The sequence below is a fragment of the Phacochoerus africanus genome, chromosome 3 (genome assembly GCF_016906955.1).
Source record: "Phacochoerus africanus isolate WHEZ1 chromosome 3, ROS_Pafr_v1, whole genome shotgun sequence".
Taxonomy (NCBI): domain Eukaryota; kingdom Metazoa; phylum Chordata; class Mammalia; order Artiodactyla; family Suidae; genus Phacochoerus; species Phacochoerus africanus.
Genome location: NC_062546.1, coordinates 156,460,150 through 156,474,930, shown reverse-complemented (window position 1 = coordinate 156,474,930; position 14,781 = coordinate 156,460,150). Strand labels below are relative to the sequence as shown.

At 35.7% G+C, this 14,781-nt stretch overlaps 1 protein-coding gene across 1 annotated transcript in view; it reads right to left on the bottom strand.

Annotated features, from left to right (window-relative positions):
• Window positions 1-3,286: 3,286 nt before the first annotated feature.
• FSIP2 (fibrous sheath interacting protein 2) overlaps window positions 3,287-14,781 on the bottom strand; it is a 96,528-nt gene continuing 85,033 nt past the window's right edge. Inside the window, 4 exon segments of the mRNA XM_047773028.1 lie at window positions 3,287-3,443; window positions 6,736-6,805; window positions 9,501-9,544; window positions 12,431-12,477. Coding sequence (XP_047628984.1) covers window positions 3,307-3,443; window positions 6,736-6,805; window positions 9,501-9,544; window positions 12,431-12,477 — 298 coding nt within the window. The 3' untranslated portion in view covers window positions 3,287-3,306.

Here is a 14,781-nt window from a genome sequence, read left to right as displayed (position 1 = left end):
GTTGAAAACTGGACATTTGAGTATTATAATGTGATAATCCTGGAAATCAGGTCGCCCTCTTTTCTATGTTTTACCAGGACCTTTGGTATCTGTGTTATGTATGCATTATACTTTTTTTCCCCTAGGCATCTAAGAATTGTTATTTTGGCTTGCAGTTTTTTTGTGGGTTTTTTTGTTTTGTTTTGTTTTGTTTTTGAGTGTTGAAGGCTGTAGTAGCCCATCTTTCAGTGACTTTCCCAAACTATTTTTTTCTAAGGATGTGCTCTTTGTCTTGTGTGGTCAAGTCTCTTTACTTGCGTTAGGCTAGCATTTTGACAGAGATTCCCTAGAACACAAGGAGCTTAAAAACATTAACAAAATTAAAAAACAAAAACAAAATAATATATCCCCTAGTCTGTGCAAATTGGATCTATGAAGGGTACTACTTCAATACTTAGCTAGGCTTATACCAAACCTAAGATTGGCTGGGGGTGAAAACTCAGGGCCTTTTATATCTTTTCTGAGCATGAGTTTTGCTCTAGGAATGTGCATAGCTTCTAAATTCCTCATAGGTACTTTTGAATGTCTTAATGAAACTCCCTAACATTTACATTTGTTCCAGGACCTTTGGTATCTGTGTTATGTTTCCATTATATATATATAATATTTATATATTTTTCCCCCAGGCATCTATGAATTGTTATTTTGGCTTGCAGGTTTTTTATTTATTTATTTATTTTTTCTTCATTGTCCACCGCTTTTATGATCTCAGTTTCCAGTTAGGTGGAACAGAGACAAGTGCCTTGCATCACTATTTCATGCAGCTCCTAGACATTTTGTAACAGACCAATAATTTTCTGATGAAGTCTTCTCTGCTCCCTCCAGAACCAGGGACCAACGACTTACACAAGGAATACAAGTTTCTTTTTCTTTTTTTTTTTTTAAGATTGATACTCTGTTTGGAAGGAGGTGAGGCACGGGCAAGCAAAAACATCATAAATCTTTGATGCCATTTTGAAGTTATCGTTTTTTTTTTTTTCCCCTGATTCAATTTTCAGTTACTTACTATAAACCTTTAACTTTTTTTCCAGAGTTCTGAAAAGTTGGGCCTGACTGTTTTTGTTTCTCAGAGTTTCTGTGAGGTAATGGGAACTTCAAGCTGCATACTCCATTTTGCTGCTATCAAGACTAATGTAGAAGTTTTACAAATGTCACTACTAAGTGTTCTGAAAATATGTCTGGGTCCATTTCGATTAACTATCCATAAGGTAGTAAACTTTTTTTTTAATGGAAATTCGACTTCAAATTAAATCTTTATCTCTTTTTTTCTAATGCAAAGTATATTTTATCGGAATACTCATGTGCCTTCCTGACAATGTATTCAATAATCAAATCACTAAAAAGGTGAACATTTGAACCTTATGTATTAATTTTTGTAATAAAATTTAAAACTTTACAAGTAAAATTCATTGTTTTTATAAATCTATGCTTTTAATCATGCCAAGTTAATTTATAGCTTTCAAATATTTATAGTACATGAGTCAGCAAACTACCCACTCATGGGGTAAACTTGGTCTGCCATTTATTTTTGACTGCTATGCAAACTAAGAATGGTTTTAGAATTTTTTTTAATACTGAAAAGAAATCAATAGTTTATGATGTGAAAATCAAGCTGAAATTTTATTTTTCATAAATATTCATTGAATTCCAGCCACATTCGCTTTGTTTGTATATTGTCTATGGTTGGTTTTGTGCTACAAAGGCACAATGGAATAGTTTTGACAGAGCATCAGTGCCATGCAAAACTATGATGTTTACTATCTAGCCTTTCACATAAAAAGTTTGTCAGCTTCTGTATTAGTACACTAAAAGAAAATCAACAACTTGAGAAATCATCCCCACGCCTTATGGATTTAAAGGATATTTTCCAGAATCAGCAGCTCAAAGACTGTTACTTCCAGAAATTTAGATACTATATATTTTATCTGGTAGTATTTTTTTTTAACACAGTCTTTAATACTTTTAGCATATATCCACTAAGTTATCTAAACATCCACAAAGTTTCATTTAACACATGATGTCTAACAGAAACTTTTCTGTATTAAGCTTTCCCCTGAAACTTAAATTTATCAATAATTTAAATCACTTTTTCCATATAAAATTTTCTCTGATGTTTCTGCTTTAGCACTGGCTACTGTCAAGAAAATTATAGGTATAGAGTTCCCGTTGTGGCTCAGTGGTTAATGAACCTGACTAGTATCCATGAGGATGTGGGTCAAAATGTGGCTTAGATCCCATGTTGCTATGTCTGTGGTGTAGGCCAGCAGCTACAGCTCCAACTTGACCCCCAGTCTGGGTACCTCCATATGCTGCTAGTGCAGCCCTAAAAAGACAAAAGAAAAAGAGAATTATAGATACAAGAGAAAATACTACATTCTCTAACAATGCATGAGTCAGCATTAGAATAGATAAGGATGATGACTGACATTCTTTACTATTTGGTCTACCTTTTAGATCTAGTAAACAAGATTTTTAGAATCCAGAGACGAATATGCTGAATGAAGCTGGACACGTATCACAAAGAAGCAACTTAACTGATTTTGAAAACTTTATGTACTAGATATCCATCTTGTTCAGTTTTCCTCAGTACTTTTTATGTTCTTACAAATAGAAACTTGATAGCTATATTCATATACGAGATTTATATAAGGAATCTAATAACTTTACTGACCAAAAATTTATTTATTGATGGTATTTTATCCAAAAAGGTATGCTGTATGTAAAGGGGCTTTTAGTGACAGGTTATTTTTATGCATAGAAAATTTATCCATAATTGGATATTTTTGTTTGGGAGGTGTTTTATAAACTGATGAAAGTATCTGCAGGTGGCATAAATACTTCTGTTTGAACATCCAAATACCCCTTTTACAGTGAGTCTGTCGTTTTCATGGCTGTGTCATAGAGTTCAGCCTGAGTTTCATCTCAATCCGTTAACTATTTTAGGGAAAATACCCTCCAAGAATTTAATAGGAAAAGTTCAATTTTGTTTTCAGGTAATGGGGGCTGACTGGTTTACTGAGTAGAGTACACATTTTCTCTTTATCCTCATGGTACATAATGCTAGCACTAGTAGCTCCTCATACCAAAATGCTTATCAAAAGCATTTATTAAAACTTTCACTTACCCAGGTCTCCATCATACTTATCTTTCTCTTAATTTTTTGCTCAGTACTAGAAGAATCATCTTTATGGGACATTATGTTATGTCTTATAAAATATTTTATTTTCTAAGAGAAATGTAAGCATAGTTATATCAGGTACAGAAGCTTCATTGCTTGTCCTGGTGATGTGGTGAGGAAGATCTGGAAATATTGGTGTTAGTTCGAGAAAACACTTTTGACAAAGCTGAAGATACCCTTGCCAGCATATTAGATCCTTGTTTGGAAATACTGGGCTTGAAAGTTTCTGTGGATAAAGCGGAAAAAAAAAAAAAAGGTAGTATGTATATTTACTAGACATTTGAATTGATGCAGTCATACTATAGCACTGGTGATTTAGAATTCAGAAATTGGCATTTATAAAATAATTTATGGGATTTAAAAAACATTCATAAAGATTTGGAGTTCCCATTATGGCTCAGTGGAAACGAACCTGACTAGTATCCATGAGGATGTGTGTGTGATCCCTGGCCTTGCTCAGTGGGTTAAGGATCCAGCTTTGCTGCGAGCTGTTGGGTAGGTTGCAAAAGTGGCTCAGATCCCGAGTTGCTGTGGCTGTGGTGTAGGTCAGCAGCTAAAGCTCTGATTAGACCCTTAGCCTGGGAACTTCCATATGCCATGGGTGCGGCCCTAAAAAGACAAACAAACAAAAATTCACAAAGACTTTTTTGTTTTTTTTGTTTTGTTTTGTTCTTTTTAGGGCTGCACTCATGGCATATGGAAGTTCTCAGGCTAGGGTTTGAATTAAACTGTAGCTGCCAGCCCACACCACAGCCACAGCAATACCAGATCCCAACCATGTCTGTGACCTACCCCACAGCTTACTACAGCGCTGGATTCTTAACTCACTGAGCAAGGCCAGGGATCGAACTTGCATCCTCATGGATACTAGTCAGATTCATTTCTGCTGAGCCACAATGGGAACTCTAGAGATTCTTTTGATTTGACCCTTCCAACATGCCTGTGAAAGAAACAGAAAAAGTGATATCTCCATTTTTGGATATAAATCTTGGTGAGGTCAGAAACTTTGTCTAAGATTACATGAGTAGAAAGTGGCCAAGCTGGATTAGGGTCCAGCCTTCTGATTCTCATGGCACCATTATTCCTATTACACTCTGCTACTTCTCTAATCAGGTGTGCAAGGAATATTTTTCTAGCAGAAAACTCTTAAAAAGCCTGGTGAGGAGTTTCTGTCATGGTGCAGTGGTTAACAAATCCGACTAGGAACCATGAGGTTGCGGGTTCAGTCCCTGCCCTTGCTCAGTGGGTTAAGGATCTGGCGTTGCTGTGAGCTGTGGTGTAGCTTGCAGACGCAGTTCGGATCCTGCATTGCTGTGGCTCTGGCGTAGGCTGGCGGCTACAGCTCTGATTGGACCCCTAGCCTGGGAACCTCCATATGCTGCTCGAGCAGCCCTAGAAAAGGCAAAAAGACCAAAAAAAAAAAAAAAAGAAAGAAAGCCTGGTGAGCTAAACTCACATGGGAGAGTTAATTTCACCACTTTACAGTGAGGGTGTGTATTTCAGAGTGCTCAACTGAAAACAAAAGTGCATTAAAACTGCTAATAATTTATTACCACTTTAGGTAAATTTTGAGTTCACTAACTTCAAGTGATTTTTTTTGTTGTTGTTATGTGAAGAGAGGGCTGCAGAGAAAAATAAAAGATTTTCCTTTTGGATTCATTTTTCTGTACCATTTCTTCAGGGCATGGGTTTTTAGAGAAAATCATATTATAATTAAAGAAAATTATTATTTTATATGTAAAGACAGAGGTGAACATTTATGTACTTTTCTCATACTTAACAGTAAGATGTGATAGGTCATAAAAACACACAGTCATAAAAGCCTATATTTTCTTAATTCCAGTAAATGCCAGTTCATGACTATATATCTTGCAGTTACCTAGATTTGTCTTGTCTTTTTTTTTTTTTTTTTCAGTCTCTTTGGTCTTTTTAGGGCTGCACCCATGGAGTATGGAGGTTCCTAGGCTAGCAGTCCAATTTGAGCTGCAGCCACTGGCCTACACCAGAGCCACAGCAATGCGGGATCCAAGCCATGTCTGTGACCTATGCCACAGCTCACGGCAATGCTGGATCCTTTACCCACTGAGTGAAAGCAAGGATTGAACCCATGTTCACATGGATGCTAGTCGGGTTTGCTAACTGCTGAGCCATGACAGGAACTCCAAGATTTCTTTTTTCTAGCAAGGTAATTTTCTATGGTTAAAGCTAAAATGGCCAACAGAAAATTTAAAGCTAAGAAAGCCAGTAGCATAAATAAAGAATAAGAAAGTATATTTTAAGTTTTTTGGTGTGCTATTCTGAAAAAGCAAGATAAAAAAGTATACTAACACAATTGAGGCATTATTCCAAGGCTTCTGAAATTCTCATTGGAGAGTTAAGAGTTAATGTCCTGAAAACTTAGTTATCTTGTTAAAAATGCAGATTCCTGGGCACCATTACTCCAAAATGCTAATAACTTAGCCAGTCTGGAGAGAAGCCGGGAATCTGCATTGTTAAAAGGTATCCTAGGTGGTTCCAGGGCAGTTCCTAGAAACAACACTGAAGATACTGCCTAAATCCACATTCATTATTAGATGACTGGTGGATAGTTGGTGTCCTAGCATCATCCACACAGAAAACAGTGACCCCTTGTTTTTATCAGTTAATAGTTCTTTTTACTCCAAAACCATAAGCTATCTGGTCATTTACCCAATGAGGACCTATTTCCAGGATGCAATGGCAGCTCTATGGAACCTCAATGTAGAGGGAAGAAAGAATGTAGGGTTAAAGTCAGAAGATATGCTTTTGAGCCCTTAAAGCTCTCCATTTGTTGACTGTGTTAACTTCAGACAGTTATTTACTTCCATTTCCTCTTTTGTAAATCAGAGCTCTAAGACTTGCTGAAGGAACACAATATGGTAAAGGAGATATGAACAAGTTTTATTTGGTCCATATAGTGTTTTGAATTACTTGATACAACTGGAAAGTTGGGAATTTTCACATAAAACTTCCACCTCCAGTTTCTTTTGAAGAATGCTAAGACCTGAATTACCAACAATCTAGCAAAGACCAATGACTGGACCTGTGAGCAGCTCCTTTTTTTAAATGGGACATGACATCTCCAATGGACCACAGACTCGTGCTCAAACTACTAGTGTTATTTATGTTACCCACCTAGCACCTGTAAATATCTGACCATGTGAAATATGGTCATGCTGAATGTGCTTAGGCTTTGAAGTCGGTCAGATCTGTACTTGAATCCCAGCTCTGCAGCTTACTAGCTTGAGGTGACCTTAAGCAACCTTCTCTCACTCTCTCTTTAGTAAAATGAAGGTAGCTAATACATAATCAATATTAGTTCCATTATCTATTACCCTTTTGGTTTTAGAATTGCATAATAAACTACGATAGAGATAATATCTTACTATTTATATTTTTATACATAGCAATCTCATATTGATAATAGGTGTCAATACTGCAAGGGATGAGAGAAACCACTCATTTCAGGAGTAATATTAAAAGGATAATATATTTTGTACCTGAAATGACTTCTTTTGAGGGATTCACACTGCCAAGAATATTCTCATTTCCTTCAAATATGGTGATAAACTGCCAAGACAAAGCAAAATATTGACTCAGTCTTTTCTTACATATTATATATAGATATCCTCCAGAGATGTAGTATAATCATTATAGCAGTTAATGTAATATCTGTGCCCTGCAGTCACAAATAATTATGCTCTGAGACTGAGACCCATAATTTTTGCCAATTATGATGTGTAGGATTGACCCTTTTCACAGATATGGGCCTTGACTACTAAATGATGATTGAAGGCTCAGACATCCTAACTGACAAAAAAATGTCAGCTCTGTATCCCCCTATCCTGGATGAGTTGGAGTAGTCAATTATAAATTCTTTTCTGATACTGGATATGAGAGAAGGAAAAATAGATGTTTACTACATAACTCTAATTTCCCTGTATGGGAATCTTAGCCATTTTGGAATCTGGAGAAATAAAGTGGCTGTGTGAACCTAGGGAGGGGAACATGGCTCAGATACTGGCTTTACTCTGTAGGCCTTTATCATATCTTTGTTTCAAAAGTAGCAATTTTTCCAGAAAGGCTTAAAATAGCCTGGGACAGGTAGATGGACTTCACTGTAGCTATTCTACAATGCTAACAATTTTAAAGGGAAGTAAACAAGTCAATGAAATAAGTCTGAATGCATGTAATATACAATGTATTGTGTATAGATTATGTAAAGACTACCAGATATTAATGTGGGAGTTTTACCATAGTTCCTTCAAGAGGACTAGAAGAAATTTATGTATTGAGGTTTTTAAACAGGATACCTAAAGATTAAAATGGAGCAGAGACTATCTACAAAACTTACTCTCATTATTGGCTGCACAGTAAGAGCTACCTGTGAAAAATTGTTTAAAAATATGAATCCCTGGGTCCCACACCACTGCTGGAATTGAAATCCCTGTGGGTGTGACACATTTAGATACTAAAAAACAAACACATGACTCTACTGTGTGAGAATTAGAGTTGATAATCCCACTGATAATTCCTAGTCATGAGGTGGAGAGCAAATGTTATCCTGTGTCTGAGATGAGTAACTACACTTAAGTTCTGCTAAGAATATCTAGCTTTCCATTTGATTCAGAATATTTGCTGTTGCTTCATGGAACATTGTTAAATCAATGCTTTAAAGGTTTGGTCTGAAAATTTCAAACTCTTAGCTACGTTGGAGTTGGCATCTCTTGTTGTTTCCCTTAAAAGTTGTAGACATTGTCTTAGTTCTTTGTATATTGAATAATACTGGATTGTATCCTGAGCATTTTGAATAATTTATATGATTCTAAACCAAGAACTGTTAAAATCCTCAGTAGTGGCTTGGGGGTTTTGTTTGTTTAAGTAGGCAATTAACCTGTTAAGTTCAGACCACAAATCCTAAGTCTGACTTCTTAGGCTGTGGTTCCAACGTAAATTCAGGTGTCAAAGTCTTTGCAGGTTTTTTTTTTTTTTTTTTTTTTTTAGTATTTCATATATGTACCACTAGTGAGACTATAGTTCAAGTTCTAATTATCTCATAACCTTATGTCTATAGAACTTCAGATCAGTTTCTTCCTAATTCTGGTAAGAAAGCAACTGTTTCTCTTGGAGCTTTCTTATTTTGACTGTTTCTTCTGTATGATTACAAAATTTGAACTGCCCTGGGTCTAAGCTAGGAGATGTGAGAATAAAAAAAAGGAAACTCATAATGATATTGCTTTTTGAATTTTCATTTCCCTCCTCAAACTCCTGTTATTATTTATTTTTCAGAATACCCAGTTACTGTCCAAAGATTTAGTTTTAATCAGTGAGACCCACAGGTAGAATGTGCTTCCTCCACCATACTCGGAACTGGACCTAAATAACAGCCTTAATCATAGTTTGACCACAGCAAAAGCAGTGAGTAAGGAAAAGGTCAAGAGCCAAAAAGGCCCAGATGAGCAGCAATTCAGCTTGGCACAAGCATAAGGTCCTCAGACTCTAGATTCTTTGTCTCCTCTTTAGTGCCATATGATTTTTTTTTTTTAATATGGCCTAAGTGAAGCCTGAGGTTGTCAAATAGATGTTTATATGTGAGGAATGAAGCCAGTATCTTTAGAGATGTGGCAAAAGTTAGCTTAAGTGTAAGTTGTAAGATTTGGTTCTGAAAATTACTCTGATAATGAGAAGTGACTGGATAATTTGAGGGACTGTGTGTCATGGAGTTGGGGAGATTTGCTTAAAGGTGGAACAAAATTGAGCTAAGAAACATGCAGATAAAACAGAAGATCCGTAGCGTGAGCACCACTGGAAACTTTCTAAAAAAGATTCGGAAAGGGAACACTTCCTGAGTTTACATTAGAAGGTAGCTGGGCCTTTTGAAAAACTGACTTTAGTCAGTCCTTTGAAGCTTCAGTTTCCTCCCTTCCTTTATCAAGTCCATCACTTGGGTCTCCCTGCCCTAGGTTTTCTCCAGAGACTGCAGCAATGGAGTTAAGGAATGAAATTGTATCTAGGTGCTAGGGAGGAACGGTAGCTTATCCTATGCACTTAAGGTGAGAATTTTGATTAATGGAGTTTTTGGGTGCTATGGACAAGTCTCAGTCAGGAAGAGATCTGAGCATGAAGAAATTAGAAATAGGGGAATGCTTCCTGATGCCCCTCAAGTAGCAACAGTCTCTGATTTGACCTTGAAAAATAGGCTGTATTCAACTGGAACCCATTACTAATGAATGTACTAATTAGAGGCTATTGAAAAAGTATTTACCTTAATACTGTTTGAATTCTCTGGCTTTAGTTCCTGAGAATATTCTGTGGATAGGGAAAGAAAAAAAAGCATTAATTTGTTTTTTGAAGCATGAATAGTGTTAACACAAACCTAATCTTACTGTTTTTCACAAGAAAGTCATAGAATTTAGACAGATAGAAGAAATAACTATTATTTTTAGTGTATAGACAGTGTGAACAAAATTGAGATAGATGAGATCCCTAAAATTCTGGGGCATGTATTAGTGCTTCTTTTAGTAATTATGAAAGATGAAGTGTGATGTAGTAGGAAAAGCAGTTTCTGTAACTCGGTAGCTATACATCTATGCATGACCACTCAATCTCTATGGGCCTATGTATTTACAGGTGAAATGAGAAGTTACCTTATAGGTGATACCTAAGAACATTCCCAGCTCTATGCTCTTTGATTCTACATAGCTAATTAAAAGCAGATAACTGGAACAAAGAGGGAGGTGCTATTCTTATGAGATACTTTGGGTGAGAATCAAATGAATTTTGAAGCAATATCAAGAGGAAATCTGATGGAGTTGTTGCAGTACTAAAAGTTGCCTAAATTTCAGGGGAGATCAATGTATCAGTAAATTCAACCCAAAGAGGTAGAAATAATACCATGAGAGAAGTTTCACTAAGACCCACCACTCTAACCTGCTAGAGTCAGAAAACCTAAATTTGAGTTTTAGCCTATTTACAACTCTGCAAATATTGGCAAATTGAGTCTAATTTCTCTCTTAGTCACCCCAAGTGTAGACTATGAATGAAACTGTTTTCTTCCGGCCTCACAAGAAGATTCAATGATATATCACATATGTAAAAACTATGTATTTTATGGGCATGTAATCATCAAGAGTCAACACAAGCGGTTACTCTCTGAATAACCCTTTGGTTCAATGTAGGCTCTGGGGGAAAAAAAGTAGTAAAACCTCAATTAAGTCAAATATGAGAAGAGCTGATTATTTGACTTATCTGATGAAACTGGCAAAATTTCATTGTTGGTTGATATTTCTAAAGTGTCTGACTCTATATTGTACATAATTGAACTGACTTTTGCTTTTAAACAACTGAGGCCATATGGATTTACTACTAGGGCTTAAAAACTACACCAGTTTTTATGTTTCTAGGTTAGATGGCTATCATCTTTCCAGGATCTACTAGGAATTTGTTTTGATGAAGATTCAATGAATTCAGAATCTTAAGATATTCACATTTAAGTTGAGATTTTATTCTGTATTCTATACAAAACTATAAACTAAAATTAAGAATGGATACGTTCAACCCTGACCTTGTCATTGCACTCCACACTTAAATTCCTATTGCTTATGTCACACCTCAACTTAAATGTCTAATGGGTACCTCAATCTTAATATAGCCAAAACAGGATTCTTGTGCACCCTCCTTAATTATTCTCATAGTCTCTTTAATTTTACTAACTGCATCCTCCTACCACATGCCTGTTTTAGGCTCTTGGGAATACAGCTGTGATCTTCAAGAACCTTACATTATAGAGGGAGAGAGTGAAAAAATAATCAACCTATGCAGTCTGTCACATGGTAATAAGTGCTAGAGAGAAAAATAGCGAGACGTGGAATATGTAGTAACATTTGTGAGAATGAGATTACAGTGTTAAAAGAGTGTGGTCAAATAAGACCTCACTAAGAAGGTGAGATCTGAACAAAGATCTGAAAGTGAGGGATGAGGAATGTAGACACGGGGAAGAACAACTACAGAAGGACCAGAAAGTGCAAAGACCCTGAATTCCTGGAATATTTAAGGAATGGCAAGAAAGTCATGGAGACGATACAGAGTTTTGCAAGCCATTGCAATTTCTTTGGCTCTTGTTCCAAATGAAATGGGAAATAGTTTACTTGGAATTATCTTTGATGCTCTGCCTCAAGTTACAATGTAAATTCTATGAGATCAGGGACTGTGTTGGTCTTGTTCACAATGGAATTTTAGAACACAGTGGAGGTGCTCAGTAAATCTTTGAATGAATAAATGACTAAATTGGACAGCTGCAGTATTACTGAAGGGTTTAGGAGTTAAGCTTGATCACCAAGACAAAGTTGGAAAAAACAAAACAAAACACTGAATTTAGGGTCAGGAGTCTTGGGATCTAGACTGGGCTCTGCTTCTGACACAAAGTGACCTTGGACAAGTCACTTCCTCACCCTGTGCTTGAGTTTCTAAACAATGAGGGGAAATAATATCAAGTGATTTGTCTGAATCTAACAGCCTATGATTCCATCATACAACAGTCATATCAGTGATTATTTTGACAACTTCTGGTTATGGCGTATTTATTGAATTCTGGCATACTTATTGTTATCCTATGAATCATCTTAATAAAATGACCTCCACTTCCAAGTTGAGAGGATATGTTTCTCAAGTAACTCCTGGAGTGAGCTGCATGTTTGAAAATAGCCAGAGTAAACATGTAGTTCAAATTTCAAGGCCACTTTATAGGGAAGATGACAATCTTTTGGTCATGCTATAACCACAATAATCATCTTAGGTTTTCACAGAGAGCCTTTTGGGGGGTGCATTTTGGTAGGGCAAAGTACAAAGGAAAGATAATTTCTCAAAGAAATTGTTAAATCCCAGTATCATGGCTTCTGGTTCTGCTAGAAACTCATATGATACACCTTGATTTTGTCGATATTTCTCATAGGAGCATGGTAAATATAAGTTTGTATTATCACACCATATTCTTGATCAAAATCATCAACAGAGCAAACTAGTTGGCTTGTTTTAATATCTCTATGATGTAGTTCTGGATAATTTCTAAAAGTAGACAAGCTCATAAGGAAAAAAATCAAATAGTATCAACTTCAGGTTTGATAACTAAAAAAACTGAACAAAGCAGTACAGTGTTCTTTTGAATATTTCTACTTTAACTAAGAAAAATAATCCAACCTTTTAAAATTTTAGTACTTGTATCTGGGTCACAGTCTTCAGTCTCACTAAAACAAAAGAAAAATAATATTTAATTTTTTGTGCATTTAATGAGTGAAAGAATTACTGACTAAATAACAATCTGTCAACCATTCTTCAAGTAAACCTGGAATAGTGTATCACTTAGTTTCCAAATTGACACAAATTACTTCTAAATTGATTTTTGCCCACTTTAAAATTTTTGGTTAAATATACATAAAATTTACCATCTTAGCCATTTTTAAGTGTACAGTTCTGTGCTTAAGTACATTTACATTATTGTGCAACCTTCCCTACCATCCATCTCTAGAACTTTTTCATTTTCCCTAACTGAAACTCTGTAAATACTAACTCCATAAATAATAACACTGTATATCCCTCTCTCTCCATCTCCAGGCACCAATATCCTATCTACTGCCTATTTAGGTTTCTTACATAAGTGGAATCATGCAATATTGTCGTTTTGTAACTGACTCACTTAGCATAATGTCTTCAAGGTTACATGTAGCATGAGTTCGCATAGGGAGCTTGGGCTTATCAGACACAACTTAGAATAGATTTACAAGGAGATCCTGCTGAATAGCATTGAGAACTTTGTCTAGATACTCATGTTGCAACAGAAGAAAGGCTGGGGGAAAAATGTAATTGTAATGTATACATGTAAGGATAACCTGACCCCTTTGCTGTACAGTGGGGAAAAAAAAAAAAACTGAATATTCTGTTGAATGCATATACCATATTTTGTTTTATCTATTCATCCATCAGCGGACTCTTGGGTTGCCTCCAGAAATTGGCTGTTGTGAATAGTGCTATGAATATGAGTGTAAAAATCTGAATCCGTTTTCAATTCTTTGTGGTTTATACTCAGAGGTAGACTTGCTGGATTATATAGTATCTCTATATTTAATTTTTTGAGAAATTTTCATACTGTTTTCTCTAGTGACTGTGCCATTTTAATTCCCAGAAGCATTGTATAAGAGTTCTAGTGTTTTCCATTCATGCCATCACATTATTATCTGAAAAAAATTTTTTTTGGTGATATGTATCCTAATGGGTGTGAAATAGGATGTTGTTTTGATTTACATTTCCCTAATGATTAGTGATGTTGAGGATCTTTTCATGTACTTATTACCCATTTGTATATCCCCTTTGTAGAAGTTACTATTCAAATCCTCTGTCTAATTTTTAACCATGTTTTTTTCTTTTTTTGTTCTTCTTGTTGGGGTTGAATTTATAGGAGTTCTTTATATATTTGGGGTAGTAATCTCTTATCAGATAATATGATTTGCAAATATTATCTCCTATTCTATGTGATGACTTTTCACTCTGTCCTCTGAAACAAAACATTTTTAATTTTGGTAAAGTAAAACATACCTAATTTTTCTTTTACTGCTTGTGTTTTTGTGTCATATCCAAGAGTTATTGCCAAATATAAGTCATGGTGCTTTCCTCCTATATTTTCTTATAGGAGTTCTATAGTTTTATGTAGGTCTTCGATCCATGGATTAAGTTTTTATACACAGTATAAGGGTAAGGGTCTAACTTCATTTTTGTCTGTGTGGTTATCTAGTTTTCCCAACACCTTTTCTTGAAAAGACTGTTCTTTCTCCACTAATGATAATTTTTTGGCACACTTATCAAAAACTATCTGACCATATATTAAGGATTTGTTTCTGGGCTCTCTGTTCTACTGTATTGGTCTACATATGCCTTTTTTTTTTTTTGGCTTTTTAGGGCTGTACCTGTGACATATAGAAGTTCCCAGGCTGGGGGTCAAATTGGAGCTACAGCTGCCAGCCACAGCCACAACAACTGTGGGATCCGAGCTGCGTCTACAACTTACATGACAGGAATGCCAGATCCCCAGCCTAGTGAGTGAGGCCAGGGATCAAAGCCGCATCTTCGTGGCTTCTAGTCAGATTCATTTCCGCTGCACCACAAAGGGAACTCCCTACACATTCGTCTTTATGAGAGCACCACACTGTTTTGATTACCATGGCTCTGTAGTAAGCTTTGAAATCAGGTAATCCAAGGTTGTTCTTCCCTGTCAAGCTAGTTTTGGCTATTAGGAGTCCCTTGAGATAAGTTTTAGAATGATTTTTTTTTCTTTTTTTTTTTGCAAAAAATGTCATTAAGTATTTTTATAAGGATTGTATTTAATCTGTAGGATACTCTGGGTAATACTGAAATCTTAATATTAAATCCTTCAATTCATGAGCACATAATATTTCCATTAATTTGTCTTTAATTTCCTTCAAATATGTTTTATAGTTTTCAGCGTACAAATCTTTTGCTGCTTGGTTAATTACCAAATATTTTATTCTGTTTGATAC